Raw genomic sequence first — 25,070 nt, 5'->3', positions numbered from 1 at the left:
TCCGAACACAGATCCAGGCCTCTTTGTTCAAAGCTCAGTGAAGCATTGGCTTTAGCTGCATTTGTGCCACCTTTGTAGTGGGAGCTGTTGCCACGGAAGAGCTGGCAGATGTAATGATCTCCTCTGTGCAAAGTTATTTGGACTGGCCCTGACTCAGGCTGAACCCAGAGCGGGGTCTGACTCTCCTGATACTCGTGGCTTGGTCACCTAAGAGTGGGAGATGCAGCACCTGCTTTACTGACTAGAAACCTTCCCTTAGAGAAGCCACGCGGATTTTATCCACAGTCAGAAAGCCACAGACTAGCTTCTTGTCAGGAGTGAATGCTCCTCTGAAGCATACAGGGATTTCCTGCTCTGGAATATATTCATTGAAGATCAAGAAGCCTATTACAGAAACATTTTTGTTTTCTCACTGAGGGAGAGAAAAGTGAACAGTTTACATAGTAAGCATTCAGTGAATGTTAGCTTTTATTATCGTCAGATGCTATTGTGTTACAACCTTAAATAAAGAATAACTTTCTATTACAACTTTATTTATTACTTAAGTAAATGATTATTGAGCATCTATATACCAGGCATGGGGTATACATTAGTGAATAAAGCAGTCAGAGTTTTTATCTTTGTAGAACTTAGTATAATAGGGGAAACAAGTAAATGTTGCATTACAAATTGTGATATGAGATGTGAAGGGAATAAGCAGGAAGTGTATTGAATGATAGGGTGGACAGAGAAGGCCTTTCTGAGAAGGTGTAGTGTAGGGGATGAGAAGGACCCAGACATGCAATTATGTGGAATTGTAGGACTTGATGTTGAATGTGGGAATACAGGACAGGGAGGGATCAAGGGTGACTTTCTGATTTCTGGCTTGAGCCACTGGATGGGACAGTGATGCCATTCATAGATAAGGGAAGACCGAAGGAGAATGGTTTGGGCGAAGATTAGGAAGAGCGGAGTAGGGATGGAAATTGAGATAGTAATTTTATACTTTGGTTTGAGATGCCTGTGAAATATACAAGTAGAATTTTCAGTTAGATACAGAAGTCTAAACTTAGAAGAGAGGTACATTTGGGAATCTTCAACCTTTTGGTGTTATTTAAAGTCATAGAAATGGATGCCAATACCCAGAAAAGTGTGCTCAGGACAGATCGTGGGAATGCCAGCATAAGTCCTTTAGAAGAGGAAGAATAGAGACAAAGGAATGATCAGAGAGATTAGAGGATATCTGAAAATGCTAAGGAAGCTGTTTCATTTTACTGGGTATACAAGGAGGCCCTGGAACGTGGCCTCTAATACTCTGTGCCAGTGGCTCAGTCCTTCGTGTCAATCACTTCTGTACTGTTATCTTCTGAAATGAACGGGGAAGCATTTGGCTCCGCTAATTCTATTTTTAAATTCCTTGGGGGCAGGGAATGTGTTTGTTTTGATTACTACCGAATGCTGAGTGCCTGGAACATAGTAGAAACTGAGGTTCAGTGTTTAAGATAGCAGCAGTATTATTTTCAGATATACTTATTTAGGTTTACATGACTTTACAGAGGTTAAAGAATTTTCTTTCTTTTTTTTTTCTTATGGTTTTCCTACTTAATCAGGTTTTCAAGCCAGAAATGCCCTTCTTCAGTCAAATCTTTCTCAAACTCAACTAGCTACTATTTGGTGAGTTTGTTTATTAATTATGATTTTTAACTATATATCCTCATAAGAAAAATATTGTTACTGTAAGTTCATGACTCAAAGATGTTTTGTAAAAGCAGCCATTTGAAAGTTAATATAACTTTGAAACCAAATAAAACTGCAAACTATTATCCTTGAGAATTTGTCATTCAGTTATTTTACAGATAAAACTAGCTTGCTTTTATGTAATGCTTTCTATGAAGAATTAGAGATTTCATTTTTAATATACAGCTAAATGTGATTTGGTAGGTGAATTAGCCATGAACTAGGACAAGCTACCTTTATAGAAGGAATATTTTTCTTTCTATTTCCAAGTTTTTTCCCTCTCTTTTGTGACACGAAATTAAGGGTAAAAATTAGCTCGCTTTTTTGTATTCATTTCACTAAAAATATCTTATCCTAGCTATTTTACTATTATTATTCTTGTTTTAAAAATAAAAAAATTGAACTCTTCTGAAAATATTTTACTCCAAATAGACTTTCTAAGTTGTGAATTTTCATATTTTCTTTAGGACTCTGGCTGACATCGATGGTGATGGACAGCTAAAAGCTGAGGAGTTTATCCTTGCCATGCACCTCACTGACATGGCTAAAGCTGGACAGCCATTGCCTCTGACTTTACCTCCTGAGCTTGTTCCTCCATCTTTTAGGTGAGTGCCTCTGGAGGTGAAGAAGGGTAGATTTGATCTCTTGGCAGACGTGATTATTTTTTTTGGATTTCTTCTAGTTTAGTGAAGAGTTAAACATTTATAATGCCATTCAATTTTGTTATTTAGTGAATTACACTGGGAAGAAGTAAATATTAGAAGTAGGTGTGTTTTTACTGTGTTACAGATAAAGAAACTGATGACTAAAGAGATTCAGTATAAAATTATAAACATTGGCTGAACCATGATTTGAATACAGATTTTTGTGGCTGGACAAGCCATAGAGTACTATACATTGTAACAGCAGACCATACTGTGGTTTAAATATCTTTAATACTATATTCCAAATATTAAATTGCTCAAGTCATGGGTAGTCTATGTAGTATAATCAAAAAATTCCCAGACTGAATCATGCTAAATTTGTTTGTTGTTTGCATTTCTCAGAGGAGGAAAGCAAATTGATTCCATTAACGGAACTCTGCCATCGTATCAGAAAATTCAAGAAGAGGAGCCTCAGAAAAAATTACCAGGTAACATTGAGTATCTAAGTTTATAGTGAGTGTTCTTCAATTTTACCCTGAAATGTAAATGAATATTCGGAATTTTTATATTCTTACTATATTATGTACTATATGAGAAACTATTTAATGAATGAGTTGGATTTTGACATCAATAAAATTAAGATTGTCAAAATTGAGAGAGTATATAGGAAGAGGTGACAGTATGTGTTTGGAAAAAAGTATATGTATTGGTTATCTTAGTTAAAAGTGTTTCTCCCACTTCATGATGAGATCATTAGCTTTAAATATATGTTGAAAAAGTACATGTGTAAATATTTTAAAATATTAAAAAATTAATGAAAAAAGTTAATGATACATATTAAATAAAACAGATATATAACTACCCAGCTTTGGTTGTCCTTGAAGAAAATGTTGAGAAAAAATATCAAAAATAATTTTTACTGGTAGGAATAATAAAATTATTTCTCTTGGGTGGATTCAAACTTAGAAATTTGTTTTCTAAAACTGAATGTAAGGAGAGTGTAAATATTTTACTATTTACATTTGAGTTAAAATTACCCTTAGGAGAAGTATCCAGAGTGACAGCACTGAGATGATCCCAAGGCATGAGTATGTTGAAACTGGATTCTGTAGGCTCTTAATGTGTGAGCATGCTGATAAACATACCTTATTTAGTTACTTTTGAAGATAAGCGGAAAGCGAACTATGAACGAGGGAACATGGAGCTGGAGAAGCGACGCCAAGTCCTGATGGAGCAGCAACAGAGGGAGGCAGAACGGAAAGCCCAGAAAGAAAAGGAGGAGTGGGAACGAAAACAGAGAGAATTACAAGAGCAAGAATGGAAGAAACAACTTGAATTAGAAAAACGCCTGGAAAAGCAGAGAGAATTGGAGAGACAACGGGAGGAAGAAAGGAGAAAAGAGATAGAAAGACGAGAGGTTACTTTTAAGTTATTTTATTTCCTAAGAAAATCATTACATCGTTACATTTAATGAGTGGCGACATTTCATTTGATAAAAAATTGTTTTTGGTTGCCTTTTCCTCTGCATCATTTCTTCTTTCTTATTTTATACAAATCTGAATTTTGCTTGTGAGTGGTTTTTAGAGCCTGCGAAGTGGTAAAGAAAAGGATGTCATGTCCGCAGGTGACATCTCAAAGGAGGATTGATTTCAAAGCTGAGTTAAATGAAGAGCTAAGGTCAGTGAGCCAGAGGAAGGAGTCAGTTTGATCAGGTCATTAAACACATGTAAGCTTGGGATCCAGAGTAAGACACCAGGGAATTGGGGAGGCAGATGAGAGTGGGAATCAAAGGTCTAGAGAGGAATCAAGAAGCTGGGCTTGTGCAGGTCCTTGGGAAAAATATTGTTTTCTGAGGTCCTTTGGAGAACTGCTGTGTTTTAAAGGGCTTGGGATGGCGAACAGTAAATTATAGTGGCCTCGGAATAATATGAATAGAAGTTTTTCTTCCCTGGTACTAGAATACAGCTGCAGTTATTTCTTTTAACATTTATATTTATGAAATCATCCTTTTATTTATTTAAGAGAAAAGTAACTGCAACAAGAAGGTCTTGTGAATCAATCAAAAAGTCTAGTGGATAAAGTCACTTTTGTGGAACTCTTTAATTTAGGCCCATTGATAAAACTACATTTGCCCAGTTATCCTTAGACACTCAAACCCGCTAAATGCTCATTGCTGTCTCACTTTTATCTTTGTCATCCTATAAGTTTTTGTTTTTTTATTAAAGTATCATTGGCATGCAATATCTAATTTGTTTCAGGTGTACATCATAGTGATTCAAGATTTACATGCATTACAAAATGATCACAGGTCTAGTTACCATCTGTCATCATATAAAGTTTGTCCTTAATCTCCTTCACATATCGTCCCCATCCCCCAAGCCCTCCCCCGTCTCACAGCTACCAGTTTGTTTCCTGTATCTGTCTTTGTTTTGATTGTTCATTTGTTTTGTTTTTTAGATTCCACATATAAATGAAATCATATGGTATTTGTCTTTTTCTGTCTGACTTATTTTGTTTAGCATAATACCTTCTAGGTCCATCCATCTTGTCACAAATGGCAAGATTTTTTTTATGGATGAGCCATCAGTTTTTGAGTGGTACAAAATTGTTCATTTAAAAATTAACTTTAATTCATTATTTTCAGGCAGCAAAACAGGAACTTGAAAGACAACGTCGTTTAGAGTGGGAGAGAATTCGTAGGCAGGAGCTTCTCAATCAAAGGAATAGAGAACAGGAAGAAATTGTCAGGTTAAACTCTAAAAAGAAGAGTCTTCACCTCGAGTTGGAAGCACTGGTATGGCTAAAGTTTAAGTGAAATTTATCTGAATGATGCTAGAGTTACCTGTTGAAAAATGTCGTTTTTGAAATCTACCTCGTGAGTACATTATGTTTCAGTGTACTTAAACAGTTAAATTTTTATTTATGCTTTTTAACTGGATAGTATAGTTTACTGAAAAAAGATAGTGACTCACAATGCTAAGAATTATGTGTGGTCTCACTTCAGAAGCTGACAAACCATGTACTCTTGGGCAAGACATTTCCCTTCTCTGTGCCTTACTTTGCCCATCTATAAAATAAAGAGTTGTGCTAGTTCAGTAATTTCCAGTTTTTGCATGGGTCTCCGGAATATGACTTACAGAGAGATATCCAGAAGGTGGTAGAAAGGACACCATGGTGGCAAGACAGTGAGTGCTCATCTCTCCCCAGTTCTTCCCACACTTTACAGCAGAGAAGCTCCACATTTATCTGCTTTACTTTTGCTGACATTTTCCCTAAGATTCTTCTGGAAAAAAAGGATTCTACTACTTTAAAAAAAAAAAAATGATTTGAAACTGCTAACCTAAATGATCTCTTATGATGCCTTCCAGTTCTGCAGGACTGTGGTTATTAGCTTTATAGTAGCCACTTTGCTTACTAATTTTTACACCTCAAATGTCAGAGGGTCAAGTTCTTAAAAGACTTTGACATGCAAAGTGAGAAGATATAAAGGGTCTGGGTAAGGCATACTATTCCACTATGACCCTGGAATCCCATAAGTCTGAATATGCTTGTGTAATAGAGCCAAATTTAGATCTTATGTAATTGTAGTCTAACATTTTATTTGGTTGATGATTTGAATTACACTTAAAAAATTATCACTGGATTTTTAGTCAGAAAAGTACTATTTTATGCCTTCAAATTGATAGGAAAGCATACCCAATTATTAATCATGCAATAGTACTACAAAACAGGCCTAAAAAAACATTAACTTCTTTATGTAGCTAATTGAATATCTTTCTGAACTATCATCTTAACTATATTTTTTTCCTTAAAAATATAACGGGAAGAGACCTTATGATTGTTTTTCCCTCAAGAACTGGGGTAGTATATCAAACAGCATAGATTATTGTGCATGGTCTGAAAAGGTCCAGAGCTGATACTTCTACTTGCTGAAGATAATAATGTGAGCTCTAGGATTGACATAGCATATTCCCTTTAGCATGTATTTCTCAAATGTGAAATTTTGATTATCAGTGATTTTTAACCAGAGGTCTCATTTCTCCTCGCTCTACTGTATTAATTTGCTACAGCTGCCATAACAAAATACCACAGACCAGGTAGCTTAACAGAAATTTATTTTCTCGTAGTTCTAGTGGCTGTAAGTCCAAGATCAAGGTGTTAGCAGATTGGTTTTCTTTTGAGGCCTCTACTTGGCTTGCAGATAGCTGCCTTCTTGCCGTGTCCTCATATGGTCTTGCCTCTGCCTGAGCATCTCTCGTATCTCTTTTTGTGTTCAAATTTTCTCTTATAAGGACACCAGTCAGATTGGAATTAGGCCTACCCATATGACCTCATTTCACCCTTAATTCCTTCTTTAAAGGCTCTTTCTCCAAATACAGTCACATTCAGAGGTGGTGGGGTTTAGGACAGAACATGAATTTGGGGGGGACACAATTCAGCCCTTAATACCTCAGCACTTCTTGTTAGCCTTCATCAAGAATCCCTACTCTGGTTTTTTTCTTTTTCCTGACTTCTAATAAAAAGGAGAAAGGAATATTGTTATAGGAAAAGAGAATTATGGCCAAAAATGCCCTCCTGGACATTGTTCGATTAGAGGAAATGAGATGGCAACATTGAGGGTAAAAATAGAAGCTCAGAGGAGGTAGCGCTGAATGCCACATACTAAATACATTCCTCCCCATTATTCTTTGAAATTGTCTCTGTGTTAATATTATAAATTAATGCCTCAATGCAGAACTCAGAAAAAAACTCAGTGTTTTATATTTGTGCTTTCTTAACTTCTGGGTTCCTGTGCTCTGAGAATGGTGCGTTTTCTTCCAACAGCTCTCTTGAGTCAAAACATAGAACTCTGAAACATATTCCACTTGGTCGTCAACATTTATCTTAGACAGTATAATGACATTTAAGAATTTAAATAAAAATATTATATTCCTGATAAGAACATTTTCTGTTAGCATTTTAGGTTACCATATGTTTATATGCTTTTCCTATAGAATGGCAAACATCAGCAGATCTCAGGCAGGCTTCAAGATGTCCGACTCAGAAAGCAAACTCAAAAGACTGAGCTGGAAGTTCTGGATAAGCAGTGTGACCTGGAAATTATGGAAATCAAGCAGCTCCAACAAGAACTTCAAGTAAGTCCTTTGCTGCTGCATTATCCTTAAACATGAACAGGCATTAATAATTCTTCCCAATAGAGTGGTTTATGATTTGGGGTCCACAAACCCCTTCAAGTCTCTGATGGATGTAAGTATATACAATCTTATATATATCAGGAAGCTCATAGACTCTAAAATTCTGCTAGACATCTGATTAAGTTCTGCTTAATATTTACACATAAATGGGTATTTAGCACTTCGTGTTTTGAGTTTTTAATAAATATACATATGCACACATGCATAATAAACTAAGGTTTATTTGTTACTACTTTTAGGAAATTTTGACCTAAAATTATTTTTTTCAGAATTGTGAGAATTTTGAATATGTCCCTCAGGGACGTGGTAATTCTGTTCTTGACTTGTACATTAGGACCTAGTTCAGTTACTAGAGTTTGCAGCGTAGGGACTCTGGAAGCATTCTCTATTTCGAGAGTCCTCTTTCTATTTCAGTGTGGATTGAAAGTTTTTTCACTTTGTCACAGTAAATATAAACAAAGGCCAGATAGTATTTCATATCTGATTTAAACCTGCTTCCCTAGTTATCCCTGGGTTTTTAGTCCCCCTTCGATAATAGATGTATTCATTCTGAAGTATCGTGACCTGCTTACATACCATTTAGTGCAGATCCGGAAGGTGTCTCTTAGCCTGGCCCGCTGTCATCCATCACTATGCTGAAAATTGTAAGGCATCCAGGTTACCACATTAACACAGGCTTTCTTTACCACCTTTTAATTTCAGCCAGTCATACATAAATGGATTTTTGTTTAAATATTTGTATTTTTAATCATATGTACTTCCATTCTAGTTTATTCATAAACTGTGAGTAGTTTACAGTTACATATTTCTATACAAAGTTTCAAGAGTGATTAAATCATGTTTTGAATTTTTCAAAAAATTCGTAGACATTACACAGTTTAATCAGGCACTACTTTTTCTTTTTATAAGGAATATCAAAATAAGCTTATCTATTTGGTACCTGAGAAGCAATTATTAAATGAAAGAATTAAAAACATGCAGCTCGGTAACACACCTGGTAAGTCTCTAAGGTTTGTTTTTCCTCTTTTATTTTCTGAATGACCGTATCAGTCATATTATGTTGCTTACTAAAATCGCCTTATTCTTATAAATAACCTTTTGTCTATAATTAAAAATTTAAAATGAATATGAAAAATATCACATGTTAGATTTAATAAAAAGTGTGTAAAAAGTAAGTAATAATTCTGGTATATCTTCCTTTTATTTTTTATTCACATATTTCAAATGTCAATTAAATGTTAGACTATAATTAAACAAGATCTAGGTTTGGCTCTAACACAGGCCTGTATGTGCATTTTGGCAATATCCTGCACTGATTAAAAAGAACTGTTTGGAGGAGACTTTATTATGAGGCCAAACCTGTGGGATTCTAAGGTGATAGCGTATAGTAATGATGGGCCTAAGCAGAATGGGGTGTCCTTCCCAGACCTTTTATATCAACTAACTCTGTGATACATGTAAAGGATTTTACCACTTGGCCTGCTTATACCTACGAAACAAAATATTCTAAGATAATTTGTGAGAATGTAACATTTTTCTTGATTCAAGTTCCAGCCAGAAAACTGAAAAAAAAAAAAAAAAAATCTCTATTTTGGAGAGCATTGCCAATAACAATGTAGCAGGAAGGTTTATTTAAAGAAAAGTCAGTCTTCAAATGTGTTAGAACTAGCTATAAAGTATCCTAAATGTCTCCTGTTGAGTATCTGTCAGTCTTTCCATTCCAGGGTTCTTTATTACACTGTTGGCTGTTGAGGAGGTTCAATTAATAGCATCCCTCTTCTTTGCCCAAGTTCTGAATCAATTGAGAAAAAAGCAAAGGAACAAGACATACGAGAGACCAGACTATCACCTCACTATTGATAAAGCTGATACTAGATAGTGTGGCTTATCTATAAGCAGTACAACTGCATCTTTAAAACCTTGGGTGTGTGAACAAAGTAGAATATAGGCTTTCTGTGGGCAGTTCAATCACAAGAAAGCCAAGGATATCAAGGGTATTGACTGTGTATGCCCAGGTTTTTATCTGGAGTTCACCAACTAGTGAAGGGGGTGAAAAGAAGCTGGGAATACTGTGCTAGTAAAAAGCCCTTTACTACATGAGGAAAACACCAGAAATAGAGAAATTCACTCTTGTGAACTACTCTTATTATGTCTTCCACCTTCCACTACTATGGTCTGTCCATGTCACTTCTCAGACAGTCTTCCTCGCACATGATTCTGTTCTTAGCTGTTCAGAGTATATCGGCTCCCACTTCACCCCTCCACAGACATTCTGGAAGCAGGATGAGCCAGCCCTCCTGATTTGTAGAGTGGCAGAAAGTATATCATCGTCCTCATGATTATTGCTAGTATTTGGATTGTGAGTGGAATATAGCATATGTCTTATTGGAGACCTGGTAGAGAGCTACTCTTTCTCTGTGGAATGTGATCCAATTCAGCTAGTATGTATGTATGTATGTATGTATGTATGTATGTATGTATGTATTTTGCTTTGCTTTGCTATGCTTTGTTTTATATTTATTTTTCCTGTAGTCCAGTTCAAAATAGGAAGCTTTTGTTTGAAATTTGCTAAGTGCACCTGTATCCCTTAGATTCCTCTCTCCTTAACAGTTATTATTTAGATTATCAGCCATGTGCCAAGAACTGTGCTAGGTAGTTTTCATGCATTATTTCCTTTAATCTTTACAACAACCCTATAAGGTAGTAGTTATTCTCATTGTGCAACTCAGGAAAACTGAGGCTCAGAGAGATTCAGTAGCTGCCCAGCGTGGTAGAGTAGCAGTTCTCAAATTCCTGTCCGTCTGACTCTGAAGCCCAGTGTGCTACCATATTGTCTCTGTCTTTCAGTTACTTAACACAGTGCTCATATATATAACTAAATTCACGATTAAAATGTCCATTCTTAGTGATGTTCATTTTGAAGAATACTACAAATGTATATTAACTGTTATTTTTTTCACATTGCTTATCTCTCAACTTAACTAGACTGAACTCTTTGAGAATAGGACATATGCCTTATCCTTTTTTCCTTCCATTGAACATGGTGTGGTGTTTTGCATATAGTAGACATGCAATTTAATGGTTAAATATTTGTTGAAATACTGGAAAACTATTAGAATTATAAGAGAATTTAATAAAGTGGGTAAAAAAATCTGCATATGAAAATCAGTAACTTTATATATCAAAAGTATTTAATTAGGATATATCATGAAGAAGGGTCTCACATTAGCATTTTCATTGTTAAGAATAAAGATGTATACAGCTATAAATTTTTACTTTCATTCCTAAAAGATTCCTGGATAAGTACATACATATTATGTTCCTGAATGAACCAGCTCAGTATTACAAAGATATCAGTTCTCTACTAATTCATCCATATATTCAGTTCAATTCAGATTTCTTTAAATGAAACTTGTCAAGATAAGTTTCTAGGCGATTCACAGATTTACCTAGAAGAGAAAATGTGCAAGGTTAAGCAAGACTTGGTGAGGGGAAGAGACTCGCTTTACCAAAATACCAAAATACAGACAGGAATTTGAGAACTACTACTGTATCATACTGGACAACTACTTAATATCTCAGAGCCTCAGTTTTCCCGAGCTGCACAATGGGATTAGCAGCTACCTTACAGGGTTGTTGTAACAATTAAAGGAAATAATGCATGAAAACTATCAGGACCTGGAGTGACGCTCCTCAGTCTGATCCTCAGGCTCTCCCTCTATACAGTGGGCATCATATCACCTACCTCATTTATGAGGTGATGGATATAAATCCATTAATATAGAGTCTGGCCTACAGTAAATAATTAATAGCAGCTACTGTAAAAGTAGCTTTCTATTCATTCTTAGTACTTTTGAGTATAGAACCAGTGCTTACAGCATTTCCATATGAGGATCCAAACAGGGCAGATGACCTCTGAATTTTCTCTTCTTTAGCTGATCCACATGATGCATGTATATCCTTTGTCATTCTCTTCATATACCAATTTGACCAGACAGTAAATGTCAATTACTGGTAATGACATTTCTACCAAACGTAAATGTCTGATGTTTGTATTTCAGATTTAGGGATCGGTGTACTTCATAAAAAATCATTAGAAAAGGAAGAATTATGCCAAAGACTTAAAGAACAGTTAGATGCTCTTGAAAAAGAAACTGCATCTAAGCTATCAGAAATGGATTCATTTAACAGTCAACTAAAGGTATTTATATTCTATTCTATTCATTTTTAGTTAGCAGTTTTCTTATTTCGATTTAATAGAATGAATAATGGAAGCTATTATTTTTATATGTAGTATGTTTTCATAGTTTATTTGATCATTTGAGCTATACCAGAATTGCAAGATTGTTTTTAATGTTCTCTGTAGATGTAAACATTTTGTCATGTAACTAAACATATTGTTTACCAATAGTTCCCAGTTTTTGATAACTGTTTTTAATGGCATTTATACATATTGTCTTTGTCAGTGTTAGAGAGCTGATCTCAGCCAGCAAGATCTTAGGCAAAGAAATTCGTTAAATAGTCCTGGTGGTAGAGACTTTTTTTTAACACACTAAATTCTTTTTTTGTTTCTTTGTTGCAATTTAATAAACCTTTGTGAAATAATGCAATAATCAGTGAAATCCAAAGAATAATCTAGCACTATAAGCTTTGCATGAAAAGTAAGTTTGTGATTATTTGCTGCAGTGGCAGAGCAGATGTCCACAATATACACTGTATATATACTGTGTACAGTATTAGTCATATACTGAAGCCATATGAAAGATGTTAAAAGCTAAAAACCAAACGAATGACACATGAAAATATGGAGTAGTCTCAGTTACTTCATTTCTAACAGCATAAAATTTTCAGAGCGTAAAGTATTACATAGCTTTTCAGGCACTTTTCGTGTGACTTTTATCTTGCTGACATTTAGAATAACATCACACCAGTTGTAGAAAAGAGACCATGGTGGCTTCAGTTAAGGAGGGAAGATTTGAGGTACATAATGTTAACAGTACATTTCATACCAGCAAATATTCTCTAGGAAAAATTGTAAAGAAAACCAAATAATTTGTCATTGATGGACAGACAAGCCAGCCAAGTTGTCTTCCCTACATTATTTTTTTGAAGTCTGTACATAGTTTAATTGGCTTTTTATCTGCCTTATCTTACAGTGTGGGAATATGGATGACTCTGTTCTTCAGTGCCTTTTGTCTCTGCTAAGCTGTCTCAACAACCTCTTCCTCTTACTTAAGGTTATTTTCTAATATCTAGCTCCTTTTCTTTGAGTTACTTTACTGTTTTCTTTTTTAAAAAAGTAGACTATTCTTTGCATTTATCTGAGTATCTTTGTTTGAAATAACATATATAATACAGACCTTTTTCTTTCTGTTTGCTTGAATATCCTTCTGCTGTCTAACTGCCTGTTTGAGTCTAATGCCGGAAATCAGTAGGGTTGCCCAGAGCAATCTTTCTCATGATAAGCTCAAGACATTTAGAAATATTACCTGGTCCTTTACAACATCCCTGAGTTGAGTTAACCGATGGGATGATTACTGATTCAGTTAAAAGGAAAGCTAAGGGACTGTGAGATTACATCATTGAAAATCATTGTTTAAAATAAAACTTTTATTTTCTGAAATTCAGGGCAGAGTTATGTCATGTATATACTAGGCTGCTTCCTGATACTACTGTAAGGAAAAATATTAAAGAACCAATACTAGTCTATGGCCATGCCACCCTGAACACACCCAATCTCGGAAGCTAAGCAGAGTCGGGTCTGGTTAGTACTTGGATGGGAGACCACCTAGGAAGACCAGGTGCTGTAAGCATAAAAAAAAAAAACAATAATGTAGGGGCAGCTCTAGTTATATCTAGGTACATGCACTTCAGATAAAAATGATAAATCATATGTATAAATAAATAGTATACTTTGTCATGTATAGCAAAGAGTATTTAAAATACTCAGTGAATTCCTGTTTTAATATACAGTAGATCCTCAACATCATTTTGTTGAAAGTCATTTCATTATGATATTGATGAGATGTTGTGGGAACTTAACTCATTTATATCAATTGGCCTATGGTAAAATTGGATTCATTACACATCATTTCACTTAAAGTCATAGAACTTTTGACAACATCGTGAGGACTTAACTGTAATTTAAAGAAAGATGCTCTATATTTACTGCTTACTGACCCTAGTAGATTTTGCCTGTGCATTCTACTAGGTACTAAAATGGATGGGAGTAGGGCAGTAGCGTACACATGCACAGAGAGCTCACGTGTTACTTAAGCAGAGGTAGGGCAGCTTGGAAGGATGGTAACAGCCTTTCCTTTATGGTTGCAACATGAATTGCCAGATTATCTGGTCTTAGAACTTTTGGTACAGATTGCACAGAAATTTAAATCTAAGTTTCTTCATCTATGAAATGAGATTTGATGATGATTTGTGAACTGTACTACACACATAAGTCTGATTCTTTCAGTCAGCATTTGATTCTCCACAGGCCAGCAGATTATTCTTATCTCTTGTTTTACTTTCTCCTGCTTTCTGCCTTCCAGCCTTTCACTGCTTATTGATACTTTCATCAGAGGCATTTAGAAAACTAAAAGGGGAGGAGACCTGTACTGTCAGAGTGCTCAGGAGACTAACTGTGGTCACAGAAAGCAAGGGGCCTTCTGTAGTCAACATGTTAAAGTGATACACAGCAGTCCACATAGTACTTACTGAAGAATATCTACCGAGTTGTCAACAAGGAGACCTTCAAAGACCTTTCTGAAAGTGCCGTTTCACTTGAGTAATCAGCAGAAGCTGGATTGCCGCAGATCAGGAATGAATGGGAGTTGAAGGGATAAGTGAGTGTAATCAACTTAAAGAGGAGAGTGAAGAGAGCATGAGGTCAAAGGGAAACTTTTTTGGTTTAAGAAAGATTTGAAGGATAAAGGATACAAAAGTTCAGTCATGCAAGATAAGTTCTGGGGTCTAATGTACAGATCGTCGACTATAGTGAACAGTACTGTATTGTAAAATTGAAATTTGTTAAGAAGGCAGAGCTTAAATGTTCCACAAAGGAACGGAGGGAGAGAAAGAGGAGGAAAGGGTAACTATATGGAGATTGTTATATTAATTGACCTGATCATGATCATTTCACAGTGTCTATTTATATTGCAATATCAAGTTGTACACCTTAAATACATATAATTTTTATTTGTCAGGAAAAAAACAATCGGAACCACTCTTGGAGGGGGTATCAGCTTTCTTTGAGTCCTATGGCTACCTGGGGAAAGGATAGTTTCTATTAAGACAGAAAAAAAAGGAAATTGACCACCCCCTCAGGCTACTTGTGGTGAAACAAGAATAATATTTAAAAGTATTTATCATAAGAAATTGTGTTTTATGGAACCCTATAATAGACCTGTAGAAGATCAGTGATCATTTTTACTCTTTTGCTCAAGTCATGCTAGGACAAATAGCAAAGCCAGGGGGTTCAAAGATGAGACATATGACAGGCCATTATGCGAAGGAAATTCGTTCAATATCCTGTCTTCAGCAGTGAAGTACAATGAAAAAAGTAATGGCCTAGGAATGAGTTCTGGTGTTATTCATGCCACTTGCTAGTTGTGTAGCTATTTGTCATTTAACCTCCAAACTTTGCTTGCTTTATTTACAAAAATACTGACAATATCTGACAATATCTGCTCTGCCTTCTTTGCAGTCACATGATGATTAAATGAGATAGCATGTATATGGAAGTACTTCCTTCCGTCAGAGAATTCGAGGTCTCCCTTGGGAACCTCTTTCTCCACGGTGGGGTATAATATTAGGAAGTGTGCACCTAAAATGCTGCTGGGCGACGTGAGTTATAAATGTTTGTTTCTAAAGCAGAAGCTGTTAACCGTTTTTATGCCATGGACTCTAACAATTTGGTGAAGTTTCTGGACCCCTTCTCAGAATGTTTTAAATATATAAAACATATGATTATAAAGAATTAATTTAGTCATAAAAATATATATATTTTTTAATTACTCCCCTTCCCGCTTCCACCCCTGACCTAGGATGTCTCCATCTCCCTTTAAGAACTAGATCTCTGAGGGTGGGGCGTCTTCTCCCACATGCTTGCAGCATGCACCCAGGGCCTGGTGCACCTGGGGTGTGGGCCGTGGCTCCACTGGGGCTTGAACCCAGGACCTTCTGGTGTGTAAAGCAGATGTGCTAACCACTACTCTATGGAACCACCCCACAAAATATTGTTTAAAAACAAATTTGTGATATAGTAATTACATGCTTCTATATTAATGGATTAAATAACAATATCTAGCAACAGACCAGGCATAATAATACCATAATTTTGAACTCAAGATGTAATTAGTTTACATTCAAGTTATATATACTATAATATGAAAATATCTGTGATTTCTGTTGGTGAAAAATATCACAAGTAAAGCTAATATTACCTTGGTTTGTTGTTTATATTTAGAATTGAAGGAAATGTTATATTTCAGATAGAGATTAGTGAAAATAAAGGTTAATTTTTGTTCCTGTCCAAGTTCCTGGACTTCTGGATTCTATTTTAAAAAAAAAAAAAAATCCACCTTGGAAAGTCTGTGGCCCTCCTGTTAAGAATGCCTGCTCCCAAGTGAAGACACGATGATTGAACTTGCTGGTTTTCTTATCTGCTTGTTCTATTGATTACAGAGATTGATGTGATAAAATCTTCCACTTTGACTATGGATTTGTTTTTCCTTATTTTATTTTGTTAGATGTTTTAAAAATAGATTTTGAGGCTATGTTTTTAGGTGCATACAAGTGCCTAAAGTCATACAGCTAGTAAGTGAAAGCAGAATTTCAACCAAGGTAGTCAGGATTTGACATTAAATGGTTATATTAAGTTATATTAAGAGAACAAAGCTGAAATTTTATAAGGTATGTGTTCAACTTAAGCTATAAAAGACCAGCATCATAAAGTAAAAATAATAGAAGGAAGTTAATGAAACACAAGACATATTTAATACAGAGAATCAAGAAAGCCAAAATTTGACTCTTCTAGAAATTAATAAAATGAACAAACCTTTAGAAGGACTGATTTTAAACAGAAAGAAATAAGGAAAATAAGGAGTGAAAAGGAAATGTAATTAAATATGTTGCAAACATTAAAAGATGAGAAGATATTATGACTAATTTTTGCACATAAATATAAAAATGTAGATGAAATGAACAAATTACAATTTGCCAAAACTGACTCAAGAAAAAAATAAGATACCTAAGTAGCTCTATAATCATGAAATATTTTAAATCTAGTTTAAAATCTTCCCTAGAAGTGAATCCAGACCCATAGTTTTTACTGAAGGAACAAGTAATTTCAGTTTTACTCATCTATTTCAAAATATAGAGAAAGAGGGAATATTCCCAACTTGTCATAGGATGATGTCATAACATATCAAAGTCTATTAAGAACAGTATGAAAAATTATAGGACAGTTTAACAGAGGCAGAAATGTTAATATTAAAAAGTTGAATGCAGAAATTTATAAAAAGGATTATCTATTATAACCAGTGACCAACTTGGATATCTTAGCCATACAAAGGTGATTTGACATATAAAGAATGTTTAATTTGTCATACAAACAAATTAAGAGAAAAATGATATGCTCATCTCATTAGATGCGGAAAAAGTATTTTGTTAAAATTTAACATCCATTTATGATTTAGAAATGAAAAAGTTATTAATATATTAGGAGTAGAATAGAACTTTCTAAACCTGAAAAAGATGCTCCGTCATTCTATTAAGACAGTTCTGTTTGTTAATGTCAATTGGTTTACTCGTTCTCAGTTAGCTGGTATATTTAACCAGGACTTCCTAGAAGCAGTGATTTAACTCAGAATTGAGTCTAATGATATGAATTTCTAGGATCACTATAGTCGGTCAGAGAAAATGTTTTTGTCAAGCCTTGTGATAGTCTTCACATCTTATCAATATGCATAGACTATTGTTTATGCATTTTTATTTATCTAATACTAATTAAATATCTATACGGTACCAGGCTCTCTCTCGGGTGGGAATATGTTGATGACAGTCCTATTGTCAAGAAACTCCAGTGAAAGAAACAATCATAGTCAGAAGAGGTTGAATATGAATATGATAGTGGAACACACAGAATGCCTTGCAAGGGAGCACAAGGAAGCTCATTAACTCAGGCAGTGGAAGAATAGTACTAAAAAAGGAAGACTTGGAGCAGTATTTTGAAGGATAAATTGGAGGACTAGCCTTGCAGCCATGTTAAGATGGTATATTAATTTGGCTCCTCTTTACTCTCCTTTTAAACCTATAATTCTCCTCATTTATGATTTAAGCCAATAATAATAGCTGCTATTCATTGAAAACTTACTATGTGCCCTACACTTTCATAAGCACTTAACCTGTATCAATGCATTCAATCCTCACAATGCTATGAGAGATGTACTGAAATTAACTCCATTTTGCGGATGAGGAAAATGTAAAGGACCTTGGTGGTCTTATTCCAGACCCATGCTCCTAGAGTTCATATCACCAAACCATACTGCTTCTCCATAGATTATAACCACTATATTCTTTTTGTCAATAGAATTTAGAGAAAGGTGCAATAAAGAGAACTGTATAAGCAGAGAGCTGTGAATTTTGCTGTGCTTGCAGTATTTGTATTGTTATTGGCTTAAGCTACAAGTCTTGATCTCAGATATTCTAGACATAGTCTCTGGACACCACACTATTCTCAGATCAGATGTACCATTTCAATCAAGTTAAAAGAGTTCACCTGTAAAATTTTTTTTTTTTTTTTTTGAAAAGAAATAGAGTTTGTGGGGGGTTGTTTTGTGGGAGGGAGTTTGGTTAGTTTGAGTTTTGTTATCAAGTATGGATCAAAGCCCAACATTTTTCACTAAAACATTCTATCTAAATACTGTCTAAGCTCTCACCTTTGCCATGAAACCTCTGATTAGTTTTTTGTAGAGGCATCAGTTTTTCTTTCCTTTACTCCAGCCTTCTTCTACTTTCTTATTCATGATTCTATAGATTTCAAGTAAAAGAAACTCAGTTCAAAATAGTTGAGCAAAAGTGGGTGGTTATAAGAAGAGTATGAGGACCACTAACTGAATCAGTGTAAGAGCTGCTGGACAGGGGCGGTTCCTAAACTTTGAGGAATGAAATTGGAGATTTGGTTCCCCCAGTACTCTCTTTCTCCACGTCTACCTTTAATCTTTGCTTCTTTCTTGAATTGACTTCATTGCTACCCCTAATAGTATCACTTGGTACTGGCAGCTCTAGGTTTACTTTATCCCCATTTAATAAGCTTAGAGAAAGAAAGACTTCTTTCTCTCTTCTTCAGTATATCCGAATCCTAGGAAAGTATTTGGGCCCAGCCTGGATCATGTGCTTGTCCTTTGGACCAATCATTCTGGACCTGGGAGGTGAGGTTCTGTGATTGGTTAGGCCCAGATTAAATGACCACACTTGGGTGGGAGTGGGAAGAGCACTGAGTTTGACAGTCTTCAAAGGCATAAAGAAGAGGGGATCCGTTTCCCAAAAGGAAGAAGGGTGCTGTTAGAAGAGGGAAAGAAAAGGCTGAACAGACAATCAAGTTTCTGCTACGGTACTTATCTATATCCCACATTTTGGTGTTTTTCTCTACTTTGAGATTGTGAACTCTATGAAGGCAAAGACTGTATATTTAGTATTTAGATGGACTTGGATTGGATCGCTTGTGAATCTTTATAGTATTCGTATTGAACTGGATACCAAACAAGCAATTGTTTATTTCAGTTCCTGTTTGGAATACTTTTCATTATTTTTCTTCATTCTAGTCATGGTTTTAGGTAGATGCTATCTACCATTTCTAGGTCTTAACTAAATTATTTAATAATTCTGTGTGTAGTTCAAAATCTTATTGGATAAAAATTATAGGTAACTTGATTAAACTACGTGTGTCAAAAATAAGACAACAGAATTCCTCCTCAAGGAAACTGTTGTAACAAGGAACTGTTTCCCCATAGTTTTAATGCGTTGCTTTTTTATTAAAAATGAAGTACCAAATCAAAGAAATGGCTTTGTAAAGATTCTTTATTAGAAATGAATTACTACAAAGTAGATAATTTTAACATGTATTGTCTTTAGAGGCTACATGGCTTAAATATGTATTGTATTCAATGTTTTTTTAATCACTTACATTGAAAAAAGATTTTAACTTAATATTTTTACTTTAACTTGCTTTAGGATTTTTGTCTTTTAATGCAAGTGACAGATTATTAGATAAGACAAAAATATTTTAAATCAATGGCATAATTGACTTATTTTCATTTCTTCCTTAGGAACTGAGAGAAAGCTACAATACACAGCAGTTAGCCCTTGAACAGCTTCATAAGATCAAACGTGACAAGTTGAAGGAAATTGAAAGAAAAAGATCAGAACTAATACAGAAGAAGAAACTAGAAGATGAGGCTATGAGGTAATATATAATGCTTTATACTTTATTACTATTTGAATTCTAATTTTGTTGCCCATATCTCTAGTTTGACTAAAAATTTAAGGAGGATAAATAAAAAGATTATCCTAAGATGCTAATTAGATTCTAAATTTTAGAAATTCAAATCCTTCTTTTGGGGACTGAGTTTACAATAGCCAATTTTATGTTTCATTTGTGAAAAATATGGACTTTGGAGTCAGACCTGAAAGATCATTAAAACTAAATACTTAATTGTATAGAATGAATGATAAGACTAAGTACAGAATGCCATGTTGATGCAGTTCTCTGAGATACCACTGAGATATGTCAAGTGTCTCCATTAATAGCAAGGAGAAGTAAAACAGTTGTGTCTGAAGTATAGATCTATTCATTTAAGACTTTGCATAATTTTTTTCTGTTGGTGAGGGCCTGTTTCTAATATGTTCCTCTGTTTCTTTCAAGTTCTCTAGTGTAAGAAATTAATGTAGTTAACAAAAATTGATGAGCCAACATTCCTTTGCCTTGGAGTAGATGAGTAATGTTCATGAAAGAGCCAGTAGTTACTGGGAAGGCTAGAAAGACACATTACCATATAGCAGGCCTCTTAATGACTTCTAACACATTTTTATTGACAGCTGTTGTCTGTGGTGCAGGTAAGCTCTGGGTTACTCTTACTCCTAGATTCCTCATGTGTAATTCTAGTAAGAGATTCAGACAGTCAAGCAAGTATTTATAATACTTTTTACTCCAAGACCCTTCTACTTTTGTGGCCTCTAACAAGAGATACTAGAATATTATAGAATTAAGAGACAATGAAGTTCAAACTAAGGTTTTTATTTGCCACTTAATTTGTGCTGTTTAACATTGCGGAGTGAAACTGCGCAGTAGCCACACAGGTAGTCACTGTGTCAGAATTTTCTGTTGACACATGCAAGTATCTTGATATCTCTTCATTACTGCTCACAAATTCCTTTTAAGCCAACAGACCATATTAATAATACACATTTTCATTTCATTCTTCATTCTCTCCCATTATCCTACTGTGGTAGAGGGCAGAAATCAGAACAGAAGCACATGAAGGATCAGTTCTAAGAGCTGGGTCTTAGTATTATATCTTGATTTCTTGGCCATTTGCTCAGCTATGTTTCCCTGTTGTTTCAAGCTACTGGTATAGGTTTTCACATTGTAGATGTGGCCTCTGCCCTTCATCCAGCTTCTGAGGTATCTTCCGGTTCTGGACTAGTTTCTCATCTGCTAACTCATACATAAGAAACTTTATCAAAATTTAATTTTATATTCTCTTAACTCTCTAGTCTTTATCCCAGTAAATATGTTGGAAGTACTCTAATAGTGGTGTTCATAATGCTATGAGAATTCAAATAAAGGCTATATTGGGTCTTCCTAGGCATGGGAGAGCGTCAGAGATAGTTACTTGAGGAAGCGAAAAAGGGAATATTGATTGAAATTTAGTAAGGACTGCAGAAGTGTGGCCCTCAACAGAGCCGGACGTCAGTTACAGAAAGTGCTGGAGGAAGCATTCTGTGAAGTGATAGAGGGTATAGGAGGATTTGCAAAGGGTTAAGAGGAAGCTAGTCATGGGATAATGAACCAAGAGTTTGAACAATAAGACCATTTGGGGGTAAGGAGGAAGGGTTGATAACTCAGTGGGTCTGCAGTTTTTGGAGTTATCCAGGATTTCCAAATTCCTCCAGGAATTATAGAAACAGAGACATGGAATTTAGCCAAGGTTTCTGTCTTGGTGGGGCATAAATGCCTGCAAATCCCAGGAATTTTTACTGTCCATGATAGTGTGTGCTGAGACTTGGAAAAGCTACTAAATATAGTGACAGCTCTGCCTCTGAGTAAGACCATAAAAAATATATGCAAGGAAGAACTATGGTGAGCATTAGTTCTAATACTAAAATAACTGAGTCTGATCACATCTTGACCAGCTAGAAACCAATCTATAGCTACATTATATATCATAGAAATATGTACAGAAGTATAGACCTATAAAGAAAAAGTGCTCTATTATCTAATGAATGAAAAAGACTTTGAAATGATAATATAAAAAGTAGATAATATGACCAGAGCATTTTCTATTTCCACAGCTGTGACTGAATCCCAAACACAGGGATTAGGTAGGGTGGTGCAATAAAAGCTGGAAGGCAGTTCTTGTGCGGAATCTAGAGAGACAAGGGAAAGAAATTGAGATATAATTTTTTTATTTATTTTCTGAATAGTTGCATTTTAATTATTTTCCTTAGGTTTGGGAGTTAGTTGGCTGGCAGGAAGGAATTCGAGGGTGTGGGAGATGTCAGTCATACTCCCCAGTTCATCTCTTTGTCCAAGGCTCCTCTCTTAATTAATTGGTTTTCCCTTTCGTCCTGATCCCCACTGTTTTTACACACCCCATTAATATCTATTTGCTATATAATAAATACATAATTATATAAGATTATAAATACATAAGAAATTTGTAATATTTTATTCAGTTCGTCAGGAGTAAGACTTTCTATTATATTTTTATTTTGTGTAAAAAAAAAATTTAGGGCATTATGCAAACTCTTTTTCTTCTATTTAAAGGAAAGCAAAGCAAGGAAAAGAAAACTTATGGAGAGAAAGTCTTAGAAAGGAGGAAGAAGAAAAACAAAAACGACTCCAGGAAGAAAAACCACAAGAAAAAGTACAAGAGCAGAAAGCTGAGGAGAAACGATGTAAGGATAAGGATAAAAATATAGGACTTAATTTTTTTTTGAGACAGAGTAACAAGCGAAAAATAAAGATCCTGATAAGGGTCGGGGGAGAAAATTAAAAGCAATGATAATATAAACCTTTTTTAAACTAAACTTGGGTGAGAATTATGTAGGCTTGTTAAAACAGACTATTAAAACAGAGGGTGGAAATCTTAAAACATGGAGAAAAGAAGATAATTATCACTACCTATGAACAGACCATGACACGGTTTTCATAACTGAAGTATAAACAATTTTAAATATTTTATTCAACCAGTATAACTAAACTATTTTAATAAAACAATAGAGTTTTAAGTATTTGCACATTGAAATTTCCTCAAAACATAATATCTCAGAGTCCATTTCTAAAATACTTTAAATATTATATCTCTCTTGGATATATAAATCATTAAATCCTTATTAATGATACAATATGGAGAAAATTTTATAGGCTAAAGCACTTATTTTACAAATGAACAAAGTAAAATGTTTTTAATCTTATCAAGTCTAGTGTATTTGTGAGCCTTTTGCTGTTTTTCTTTTAGAATCAAACTGACAAATCTTTTTCGAGTCAACCCTGTTTACTTACTAACCTTTGTGACCTCCTTTATGTGCTCTTCTTCCCTGTTCTGACTTCACAGATCAAACCAAGCCTCCTGCTGCTTAGTCTCCTTCCACTGAGCACAGCTCCGCCTCCACCACTCCATACCTTCCCTTAGATCCATGCACATGGCACACCCGACAAGTTATCTCTTTGTTTTACTGCCTCCAGCCTAAGATGAACATTTTTGTTTGCTTTAATATTGATTCTATGACTATTTAAGACCTAACAAGACTATACAAGTGGATTTTCATTATCCTTTTTGATGCTCAATTTTTTTTTTAATTTTAAGAGCTCTTTATTAAGTCATAGCAAAGATGCATGTATATGAAAGTCGCAAATAATGACAATTATCTTCTCTTAAGGTGAGCCAGCTAGTGCTTTGGTGAATTACAGAGCATTATATCGCTTCGAAGCAAGGAACCATGATGAAATGAGTTTTAATTCTGGGGACGTAATACAGGTAGGAAATAAAGTCCTTTTTTCTCGTGAACAAGCTAAATACAATGTAATATATTACTTTATATAATACAATAGTTCCTCCTTATCTGCAATTTCACTTTCTGTGATTTAAGGTATCGTACCATGGTCAACCACAGTCCGAAAATATTAAATGGAAAAATTCCAGAAATAAACAATTCACAAGTTTTAAATTGCATGCCATGCTAAGCAGTATAATGAAATCTTGCTTTATCCCGAGTAGGACATGAATTATCCTATTGTCCCTCGTTTCTATGCTGTATACCCTCCCCACCCATTAGTCCCGTAGTAGATAATCTTGGTTATCAGATCGACTATCTCAGTGTTGCAGTGCTTATGTTCAAGTCTGCATCTCTCTTTCCATTGTAAATATGTGGCTTTCTAACTACTTCTTTTTATTTCCATAGGTTGATGAAAAAACCACAGGAGAACCTGGTTGGCTTTATGGTAGTTTTCAAGGACGTTTTGGCTGGTTTCCATGCAACTATGTAGAGAAAATGCCATCAGGCGAAAAATCTGTGTCTCCCAAAAAGGCCTTACTTCCTCCTTCAGTCTCTTTATCTGCTACCTCAGCTTCTTCTGAGTAAGTTTTTAGCTAACAGTGGGGTTTATATCGCTCTGCAAATGTATGAATACCTAATATGTATTTATGTCAACTTGCTGCTTAACCATATTATAATCTGTGGTGGACTCTCCAAGAGTACCTCTCGTTCCAAATTTTATACTGAAATTTAGTAAATTAAAACATAGGTCAGTAGTTTGCGAATTTTTTCCCCCAAAAGTTGTGTTTAAACACAATGTCTATTAAGATACATTGGTAGTACCTCATTCAATTCTAAACAATTAAGTATACTTATATCAAAGTGTTACGTTTACAGATCACTTTCTTCAAATCAACCAGCATCAGTGACTGATTACCAAAATGTATCTTTTTCAAACCTAACTGTTACTACATCGTGGCAGAAAAAATCGGCTTTCACTCGCACTGTGTCCCCTGTGTCTGTGTCGCCTATTCATGGACAGGTAAATTTCCTTATTTTTTGTGTGCTTTATTCTTTGACATTGCTCCTCATTCATAGAAAATAGAGTGAATATTTTTGTACAAAGGCATCATTTGTTCACTTAACTAGAATTTGTAGCATTCGGTTTTATGCTTATTCACACGCCATGTGAAGAAATTATTATTACTTAGAGGTTTCTCAACAATTCATTCTCATAGTATCAAGTTGCTAGCAGCTAAGA

The 25,070-nt window shown here is 35.0% G+C and overlaps 1 protein-coding gene and 1 pseudogene across 5 annotated transcripts in view; both read left to right on the top strand.

The window, feature by feature from the left end:
- ITSN2 (intersectin 2) overlaps nucleotides 1–25,070 on the top strand; it is a 109,663-nt gene that overhangs the window by 47,275 nt on the left and 37,318 nt on the right. For 3 of the 5 annotated variants that reach the window (XR_004951830.1, XM_016121702.2, XM_036223963.1), the window contains exons 9-22: nucleotides 1,590–1,653; nucleotides 2,184–2,321; nucleotides 2,763–2,848; nucleotides 3,515–3,777; nucleotides 5,005–5,154; nucleotides 7,355–7,495; nucleotides 8,465–8,552; nucleotides 11,617–11,756; nucleotides 12,712–12,792; nucleotides 19,879–20,015; nucleotides 22,599–22,729; nucleotides 23,714–23,811; nucleotides 24,236–24,411; nucleotides 24,707–24,851. Coding sequence is in view for 4 of the 5 variants with exons in the window: in XM_016121702.2 (XP_015977188.2) it covers nucleotides 1,590–1,653; nucleotides 2,184–2,321; nucleotides 2,763–2,848; nucleotides 3,515–3,777; nucleotides 5,005–5,154; nucleotides 7,355–7,495; nucleotides 8,465–8,552; nucleotides 11,617–11,756; nucleotides 12,712–12,792; nucleotides 19,879–20,015; nucleotides 22,599–22,729; nucleotides 23,714–23,811; nucleotides 24,236–24,411; nucleotides 24,707–24,851 (1,838 nt within the window). In the remaining variant the exon portion in view is untranslated. The remainder of the gene's footprint in view (nucleotides 1–1,589; nucleotides 1,654–2,183; nucleotides 2,322–2,762; nucleotides 2,849–3,514; nucleotides 3,778–5,004; nucleotides 5,155–7,354; nucleotides 7,496–8,464; nucleotides 8,553–11,616; nucleotides 11,757–12,711; nucleotides 12,793–19,878; nucleotides 20,016–22,598; nucleotides 22,730–23,713; nucleotides 23,812–24,235; nucleotides 24,412–24,706; nucleotides 24,852–25,070) is intronic. The other 2 variants (XM_036223962.1, XM_036223964.1) reach the window with 1 other exon arrangement.
- LOC118606317 lies at nucleotides 13,260–13,368 on the top strand (annotated as a pseudogene).

Source organism: Rousettus aegyptiacus, unplaced genomic scaffold, assembly GCF_014176215.1.
Source record: "Rousettus aegyptiacus isolate mRouAeg1 unplaced genomic scaffold, mRouAeg1.p scaffold_m13_p_7, whole genome shotgun sequence".
In the NCBI taxonomy this organism is placed as follows: domain Eukaryota; kingdom Metazoa; phylum Chordata; class Mammalia; order Chiroptera; family Pteropodidae; genus Rousettus; species Rousettus aegyptiacus.
This window is presented reverse-complemented; position numbering and strand designations above follow the sequence as displayed.